Source organism: Poromitra crassiceps, assembly GCF_964638095.1.
Source record: "Poromitra crassiceps genome assembly, chromosome: 9".
Classification (NCBI taxonomy): Eukaryota; Metazoa; Chordata; class Actinopteri; order Beryciformes; family Melamphaidae; genus Poromitra; species Poromitra crassiceps.
In genome coordinates this window covers 54,640,808-54,650,807 of record NC_139630.1, presented here as the reverse complement: position 1 = coordinate 54,650,807, position 10,000 = coordinate 54,640,808, and the positions used below count along the sequence as shown (strand labels likewise).

Below are 10,000 nucleotides of genomic sequence, written 5' to 3'. Positions count from 1 at the left end.
GACAGAGACAGAGACAGAGACAGAGAGAGAGAGAGAGAGTGAGAGAGAGAGAGAGAGAGAGAGAGAGAGAGAGAGACAGAGACAGAGAGAGAGAGAGAGAGAGAGAGACACACCCCAAAAAACAAATCGAGGAGAGAGGGAGAGATGATAGCTGAATGAGGATTTCGTCAGTGAAAAGAGTTGTTTGGCTTGAAAGGCATTTTCAAGACTTTGAAGACAGTGCATGAGACCAGATTTCCCCCACTCTGTAGCACTTTCATATTTTGTCGTATTTGCATAATCATGAATGTGATGCAGAATGTATGAAATAATTCAGCGGGGGAACGGGTCGGGTACACAAGGTTCTGTCACATTTTCTCTGCCCCTTTCCTGTCTCCTCTCTCCAATTGACTTTATCCCTTTATCCCATCCTTCCCCTCTCGCTGTTTATGAAATGCGTCATTCCAAAAGTGATTTCATTGTTCTTAATACGATCATCATCCTCAAACTCGCAGCCATTCTCAAAGTTCAAAGTATACGAGAGGTTGAAGTTAACGTCTAAGGGCCTGTGTCCACCTAGCGTCTTTTCATCAGCTCCAGCGTCTATTTTCAATTGTTTCCAATGGGGGGAGAGCGTATGCGAGCGCACACGGACGTCTAGAGAAAGTGCGCTGCGTCCAGCGTATATTTTCGGCGTTTTTGTGTGCCCGACTCCCAGCGCTCCCAGCGCTTCCAGCTGAAAATATTTTAACTTTTCAGAAAGACGCTGGTGTCGGCTGCTCCTTTTCTGGTAACTAATCATATGGAAAAACTATCGCAACAGAGACAGAACGGCTCAATTGTGGGAGCAGACACTTAATATTTCTGGTGAGTGTTGTGCTTACTGCTTTTAATAGCGTAGCCTACCTGTGTTGTTAGCTTGCTAGCTGTCAGCTATCAAGCTGAACTAACGTTACTTGCAGACTGCTTCCTTGTATATTGTGCGCTGGGATCAGCGTTCCCCAGCGCACTCCCAGCATTTAACGTCGGAAAAAGAAGCTAGGTGGACACAGGCCCTAAGCCTTGAGAAATGTGCGCTCAGTGCTCAAGCCAAAATCCCCCCCGCTCCGCTCCACTCACATGCTCTGGTGCAGCACTGATCACTCAGTGTAAACAGGCTCTGAGCAGCAAGGTGTGGGGAGACGCAGCACTGATCACTCAGTGTGAACAGGCCCTGAGCAGCAAGGTGTGGGGAGACGCAGCACTGATCACTCAGTGTGAACAGGCCCTGAGCAGCAAGGTGTGGGGAGACGCAGCACGGATCACTCAGTGTGAACAGGCCCTGAGCAGCAAGGTGTGGGGAGACGCAGCACGGATCACTCAGTGTAAACAGGCCCTGAGCAGCAAGGTGTGGGGAGACGCAGCACTGATCACTCAGTGTGAACAGGCTCTGAGCAGCAAGGTGTGGGGAGACACAGCACTGATCACTCAGTGTAAACAGGCCCTGAGCAGCAAGGTGTGGGGAGACGCAGCACTGATCACTCAGTGTAAACAGGCTCTGAGCAGCAACGTGTGGGGAGACGCAGCACTGATCACTCAGTGTAAACAGGCCCTGAGCAGCAAGGTGTGGGGAGACGCAGCACTGATCACTCAGTGTGAACAGGCCCTGAGCAGCAAGGTGTGGGGAGACACAGCACTGATCACTCAGTGTGAACAGGCCCTGAGCAGCAAGGTGTGGGGAGACGCAGCACGGATCACTCAGTGTAAACAGGCCCTGAGCAGCAAGGTGTGGGGAGACGCAGCACTGATCACTCAGTGTGAACAGGCTCTGAGCAGCAAGGTGTGGGGAGACACAGCACTGATCACTCAGTGTAAACAGGCCCTGAGCAGCAAGGTGTGGGGAGACGCAGCACTGATCACTCAGTGTAAACAGGCTCTGAGCAGCAACGTGTGGGGAGACGCAGCACTGATCACTCAGTGTAAACAGGCCCTGAGCAGCAAGGTGTGGGGAGACGCAGCACTGATCACTCAGTGTAAACAGGCCCTGAGCAGCAAGGTGTGGGGAGACGCAGCACTGATCACTCAGTGTAAACAGGCTCTGAGCAGCAAGGTGTGGGGAGACGCAGCACGGATCACTCAGTGTGAACAGGCCCTGAGCAGCAAGGTGTGGGGAGACGCAGCACTGATCACTCAGTGTAAACAGGCCCTGAGCAGCAAGATGTGTGTCTTTGGATTTTAGATATAATTGAAAATAAATAAATAAATAAATAAGTGAAAATAAATAATAAAAGTGCAAAGATTTAGAAATAAAATAAAAACTAAAATAAATATACAGTATATGTAGGCCTACTATGTTGCAGTGAACTGCCACAACCAACTGCAACTATTAATCCACATTCAATACTAGTAGTCCTTAAACCTCAAATCTAACCAAATGAGAACGCTATTGAGTAACGTTCATTTACATTACATTAAATTACTCATTTGGCAGATGGTTTTATCCAAAGCGACTTACGTTTAGGTTCATAATAGGCTATTGTTAATGTTTATCTGTGAGCTCGTTAGCTGTTGAATATGCGGTCGCATTGTAAAGAGTGTCCTGAATCGATGACTGTGTTGTGGCAGGAGTAACTAGATGGGGCTTTGTCTTTTTGTTCATTTAGCATTATTTCTTGGTCATAGACCACTTTGTGAGTGGATTTCAAGTGATTAAACAGAGGGAGAGGTCGTGTTGCGGGGTGCTGCCACGACCGCGCATATCTTGACAGGTGGGTCAAACCTCGCATCGCAATTCCGTGCTGTATATTCACATCGCTCTTGATGTGTAAGTTACACATCAGTTACACATCAAGAGCGATGCAAATATACAGCACGGAATTGCGATGCGAGTTTTGACCCACCTGTCAATCACAGCCACAGACTTGGAACAAACAGTGCAAGATATGCGCAGTGTAAGGACCTTTAAACTCGGCGAAACCATAGTGTTTCCACCCCACATACGTTGTTTCACCTCTCTTCTCGACCAGCGGCTCTCTTTCTGTGACTTCTGTCATCTTATTCTTGTGCTACCACGGAAATAAGCAGGGAGGAGAAACGTGCCGCGGCTCTCTGTTCACACGACAGTCATTCACAACTCGAGCTGGTGTGCTTTAGGGGGAGGGGCCGAGCAAGGAAGGGGTGCGCTTGATTTACAACACAAGACAGAACGAGAGAGACAAGAGCTGCAAAATCGTTTGATGTCGATTATCTTGTTTTCATAATCGTGGACAGCCCAAATCGTAATCATGATTAAAATTCGATTAATCGCCCAGCCCTACATCAATCTGCACAGTTGAATTTGTATTTATTACATCGTATGGTGGTTGTATTGAATCATGATTGAACTCCATATTACGCATCAAATCGTATCATGAGATAAGCTTACTGCTCCATCCTTAGCATCAACATTTTGTTTGGTTTGTATCTCTTACGGCTTAGTTTTCTCATACACACACATACACACACACACACACACACACACACACACACACACACACACACACACACACACACACACACACACACACACACACACACACACACACACACACACACACACACACACACACACACACTTCTATTATCTAGGGATAAGGCTATAGCCAGAATAGGGAGCAATGATAATATCTATCTAACGGTCTGATCTGAAATCAGAAGGATAACTCAGCGAGCAGAGATGAAAGCATCCTGCTAAGAGAGCTACAGTTCTCATGGATCGTCGGCCGTCAAACATTTTATGAATGTGATTTTTAACATCGTATTATGATGCACAGCCGACATCCCTCTGACGACACAAATGCATAATGCATTTAAATGGTTACCTTGTGAAACAGCAGGTATGATGTGGCTGCAACGTGCTGATCTCACACTGAGCTGTCTCTTCTATCCACCAAGCCTCTCAATGCTGCTCACACTCTATAAAGGCTTCCATCCACTCCTCATCACTTCATCCCCCTCTCCTCCACGCCTCTCTCCTCTCCTCCATGCCTCTCTCCTCTCCTCCATGCCTCTCTCCTCTCCTCCATGCCTCTCTCCTCTCCTCCATGCATCTCTCCTCTCCTCCATGCCTCTCTCCTCTCCTCCATGCCTCTCTCCTCTCCTCCATGCCTCTCTCCTCCATGCCTCTCTCTTCTCCTCCATGCCTCTCTCCTCCATGCCTCTCTCTTCTCCTCCATGCCTCTCTCCTCCATGCCTCTCTCTTCTCCTCCATGCCTCTCTCCTCCATGCCTCTCTCCTCTCCTCCATGCCTCTCTCTTCTCCTCCATGCCTCTCTCCTCCATGCCTCTCTCCTCCATGCCTCTCTCTCCTCTCCTCCATGCCTCTCTCTTCTCCTCCATGCCTCTCTCCTCTCCTCCATGCCTCTCTCTTCTCCTCCATGCCTCTCTCCTCCATGCCTCTCTCCTCTCCTCCATGCCTCTCTCCTCGCCTCTCTCCTCTCCTCCATGCCTCTCTCCTCTCCTCCATGCCTCTCTCTTCTCCTCCATGCCTCTCTCCTCCATGCCTCTCTCCTCTCCTCCATGCCTCTCTCTTCTCCTCCATGCCTCTCTCCTCCATGCCTCTCTCCTCCATGCCTCTCTCTCCTCTCCTCCATGCCTCTCTCTTCTCCTCCATGCCTCTCTCCTCTCCTCCATGCCTCTCTCTTCTCCTCCATGCCTCTCTCCTCCATGCCTCTCTCCTCTCCTCCATGCCTCTCTCCTCGCCTCTCTCCTCTCCTCCATGCCTCTCTCCTCTCCTCCATGCCTCTCTCCTCCATGCCTCTCTCCTCTCCTCCATGCCTCTCTCTTCTCCTCCATGCCTCTCTCCTCCATGCCTCTCTCCTCCATGCCTCTCTCCTCCATGCCTCTCTCCTCTCCTCCATGCCTCTCTCCTCTCCTCCATGCCTCTCTCCTCTCCTCCATGCCTCTCTCCTCTCCTCCATGCCTCTCTCCTCGCCTCTCTCCTCTCCTCCATGCCTCTCTCCTCTCCTCCATGCCTCTCTCCTCTCCTCCATGCCTCTCTCCTCGCCTCTCTCCTCTCCTCCATGCCTCTCTCCTCTCCTCCATGCCTCTCTCTCCTCTCCTCCATGCCTGTCTGTCTCCCTCACTCATGCAGGTTTCAAGCCTAATTGCTTCCAATGGGATTTTACAGCAAGTTAACACTTTTTGCACCTGCAGAACGTCAGCAAAAAGAAACCCGTAACATCAGCATATTGTGTCTCTCCTCTCTTGATCTTTAGGGTTTAATTGTCCAATCACACAAGCCGTTCTTCTTCCCATCTCATCCTATGTTGACTCTTTGTCAAATCGCTCGGCGTTGCTATAACAATAAAGGTACCTTTTGCATGCAAAGACATGCATCAAAGAGGAATGCCTTATTTGGGCAGAAAATATACGCCAGACACCCCGTTTACACCTGCCATTAAAACATGATTTGGGTGATCAGATTGCAATCGGATAGTGCTCGACCGACGACCACATTAACCTGATCAGATTTACATCTGGTATTTCAATATGTGTCTCCAGTGTCCACAGCAGAAAAAACAGTGTTGACTGTTGTATGTGGATTGAAAATGCATGCGTGCCCGTCCGCATGTCCTCGAGTGCCCACCGCCCGGGTGGGGTCGTCAAAAGGGCCTTTCTGTGTGGAGTTTGCATGTTCTCCCCGTGCCTCCCGGGGGTTTCCTTTCATATAGGAACCCCCTTCACCAAAACATGCAATATCCTGGTTGCTAATGTGGTTCCTCCTCTGGTCGTTAAGGGCGCCTGTTCAGAGGGAGGGGAACTGGTTGGAATAGCGTGATCCTCCCACGTGCTATGTCCTACCGGTGAAGCTTCCCCTGTCAGGTGAAAAGAAGCGGCTGGCTAACTGCCCATGTCTCGGAGGAAGCATGGAGCCAGTTACGGCTCTCCCCAGATCGGCAGAGGGTGGAGCAGCAACCAGGATAAATACATTAAATTAGCACTAATCGGGGATAAAAATGGGATAAAAGAAATTGGGGAAAAAAAAAGAAAATGCATTTGCATTTACACTTGTGTTCAATGTGGTCACAATGTTTCGCTGACCACCTCCAGATGTGGCTTGCCCGATTTGATCACAATCTGTCCTCAATGTGTCTTGGGTGCAATTTACACCTGTACTTTCATAGTCACGCACTATCCGAAATGCAATCTGATCACGCAAAACACAATTTAATCCCTGGTGTAAATGTGGTCTGTGTGTTCCGTGGTCCAGGAGAGAAAGTTACAAGTAGTACAAGTAAGTCACAAGTCATTTTGTTTTGGGCAAGTCAAGTCAAGTCACATGTCAAGTCGAGTCCTTGGGTTAAGGCAAGTCAAGTCCCAAGTCAAGTCAGTTTTTTCTGCTCAAGATACTGCACTTTTACCTTTTGTCAAGTCAAGTCGCAAGTCATCAAAACAGGGAGTGCCTCTCGAGTCACCACCAAGTCTCAAGTCCCCATCTCTGCAGAAGGGTACCTTTAGGGTCATTATAGCAACGCCAAGGGAGTCACCATAGGATGAGTTGTGAATGAGAATGGGCTGGCTCACACCAGGCAGGCACTTACAGTCAATGGGAATTTTTTCCTTAATTGGTCTGGTTAAATAAAGGTATTTCAAGGACGCCCCCCTTCCCCCCCTCCCTCCTCTCCAACCCTTCTCTTAGCCCCTCCCTCACTCCTCTCCAACCCATCTCTTAGCCCCTCCCTCCCTCCTCTCCAACCCATCTCTTAGCCCCTCCCTCCCTCCTCTCCAATCTATCTCTTAGCCCCTCCCTCCCTCCTAATAGTCCTGGACTCTTATTACTTTTAAGTTCATGCACGTGTCTCTTACTACTTTTAAGTACATTGTACGTGTCTTTACTACTTTTAAGTACATCGTACAGATCCTTTGAGGTGTGTTTTTATTTTGTTTTTATTTTATTTTATCCTGTGTTTACTTGATCCTTTTTCTGCTGGAAAACTGCTGCCATGCTCCATGTTTGTTTTAATTTGTTCATGTTCTGTTTTTTCATGTATTCGCTATGCTTTTTATGTCTGCTGCACACAAATTGCCCTTCGGGGACAAATAATAAACTTGAATCTTGATCTTGAATCTTGAATCCCTCCACTCCAACCCATCCCTTAGCCCCTCCCTCCCTCCTCTCCAACCCATCTCTTAGCCCCTCCTTCCCTCCTCTCCAACCCATCTCTAAGCTCCTCCCTCCCTCCTCTCCAACCCATCTCTAAGCTCCTCCCTCCCTCCTCTCCAACCCATCTCTTCTCCCCCCTCCCTCCCTCCTCTCCAACCCATCTCTTCTCCCCCCTCCCTCTTCGGCTCACTTAACTCTTGTTTACAGTTCCGCACCACTCTTGCTTGTCAAGCAAATTCTCGCTGAGTAACATTTCAAAGAGTCATCAGCCTAATTGCTTGCTAATGAGAAGTTTTGAGTAGGCAGTTGCGGCCGTGTGTGTACACACACACACACACGCACACACACACACACACACACACACACACACACACACACACACACACACACACACACACACACACACACACACACACACACACAGACTCTCTCTCTCTCTCTCTCTCACAGCTGCAAAGTGGAATATATTTGCGTGTCCTCATTCAAACTGGAGATGGGATGAAGGCGAGAGGAGCTTGTGTTGTACAGGCCTGTGATTGGTTGCTTCCGCTCGTTGATGAGGTGTGTGGTCCCTGCCAGAAATAGACATGAAAGTGGAGATAATTGCATAATCAGACTGGGCCTTTCATAGCTGTTGTGGTGTTTTTGTGAGATCAGTGTGTGTGTGTGTGTGTGCGTGTGTGTGTGTGTGTGTGTGTGTGTGTGCTTGCCTGGGTGTGTGTGTGAGTGTGCATGCGAGTGTGTGTTATGCTGCCGATGAGGTCATATCAAGGGCAGTAGGAGGGCCGAAAACTGAATAGATTTGGAAGAACACGAAAGACTTGCAGTTCACACTGTAATCCAGCCCAGTGCTTTTCAACATGGCCTCCTTCAGAGTGTTCCATGCTGCATGCCCCCAGAAAACAAATGAATTGTTACGTAGCAGAATGACTGGTTTGATCATTTCTCTTTTATCCATTATAACTACAATAAAGAATTCTGGACAAAATCATATCTAAGAATAAAGATATTCTCAATTTTGGGTCAGAGAGACAAGATCTCATCCAATAGAGACACTGCGTAACGCGTCATCATTCAGAAGCCACGCCCAAGATGGGGGAAAACAGAACCCCCCCCCCCCTCCAATCCTGGCGTTCTCCTATGTCGCGTGCATGGTTGCATGTTGCACAAAAAGATCGTATCTATGGAAGATGAACACTCCAACTTACTTCCTTGACAGCTAGATCCACATTTTTCTTCTCGCCAATTCTCAATGGCTTCCTTGTTTTGCTCGGGAGTACAAAAAAACTTTAACTGGCGATTTTTTACATTCGGTGTCTGTGCAGCCCACCACACAACAGCTTTTAGCTATGTTTAATTCAAGGAAAATGACGCTGGTGTGTGGAAATGAACGGAGCTTTTCCCCCGTGATGGGCGTGGCCTATTTCATGCAGTGTCTCTATGGGGGTATGTGACTCATTCTGATGTGGACTAAATTTATGGGTCCTTGATCTGAAAAAGTTTGAGAAGCACTGATCCACAGACCAACTCCACCGCACTTTTCTAACGTTCCTCCTCCCAATCATGGCTTCCCTTTGTGGTTTCTTTTGTCATGATCAAAGCCAAACTTCATTTCAGTGCCTGCTGCTGAAATAGCTTCTGTTCTCTTCTTTCAAACATTTTCGAAATAATGAAAAGTTAAAAAGCGATGCAATATTTTTCTCATCAATTTTCTCCTAACGTCGCCACTGCTGTTGAAATGAGGTAAAGTCCCAGGAGGCATTTTGGGGAGATGAGAGATAGGAAGAGTGGAAATCCTGATACTTTTTGTAGGCAAGGCACACACGCACGCACGCACACACACACACACACACACACACACACACACACACACACACACACACACACACACACACACACACACACACACACATTTACAAGTTGCACCCCCCCCCACACACACATTGTTACAGTGGTATTACCTCAGACGTGTATGCAGGAAACTCTGCTTTCATTATTTAGAGTCATAAATTAAACATTTTCTAGGAGAAACCTGCCTGATTTCCCCAAAAATAGCCATTAAATGTGTGTAGGCTTACATCTCTAAATGTGTGTAGGCTTACATCTCTAAATGTGTGTAGGCTTACATCTCTAAATGTGTGTAGGCTTACATCTCTAAATGTGTGTAGGCTAACATCTCTAAATGTGTGTAGGCTTACATCTCTGCATGCATATTTTTGGAAATAACACACAAGGCCCTCGTTTGGTGGAGGCCATGTTGGCACTGGGCAGAAACCCAGCGGGTAAAGCCAGAGGAGGTGTGCTGAACACTCAAAATATAGGTTTAAATAATATTTCATATTTCATATATTTTCACCGTGCTTTTCCCCCGAACATCATGGGGCTGATTGGGAGTGAGAAAAACCCAACAGTATGGCCACAAAATATCACTCCAGCTCTGACTTTGATATCCTGCATTAAATATCACCTTTTTCTTTATATTCTTTATAATCCCAAGTAACGAGCTGCTCAGTCCAGATGTTTGCAAGCAACATTATGAAAAGTTGCTGTTGTGTGAATCCTACAAAGCTAAATACTGACCACTCTGCTTGCTCTGTGTGTGTGTGTGTGTGTGCGCGTGTGTGTGTGTGTGTGTGTGTGTGTGTGTGCGTGCGTGTGTGTGTGTGTGTGTGTGTGTGCTTGCTCTCCATGCAGAGGGAGAGACTGCGGAACATCGAGCGCATCTGCAACCTCCTGAGGAAGGTAAGCAGGAAAAACCACCAGATCGTTTAGCAGAAATCACAATATTGTCTGTGTTGCAATAATCTCATGTCACCATTTTTCCATTTCCCAATAAATGACATTGTCCGTCATGTGTAGAAAATGGAACATGACCTAGTGACAAAAATTATGATGATGA

General features: G+C 47.6%; 1 protein-coding gene across 1 annotated transcript in view; it reads left to right on the top strand.

Annotated features, from left to right (window-relative positions):
- The window catches only part of cnih3 (cornichon family AMPA receptor auxiliary protein 3), a gene marked incomplete at both ends in the record, with an annotated part of 73,105 nt that overhangs the window by 26,306 nt on the left and 36,799 nt on the right, over positions 1-10,000 (top strand). The window contains one exon of the mRNA XM_083643713.1: positions 9,796-9,843. Within this exon, the coding sequence (XP_083499839.1) occupies positions 9,796-9,843 (48 nt within the window). The remainder of the gene's footprint in view (positions 1-9,795; positions 9,844-10,000) is intronic.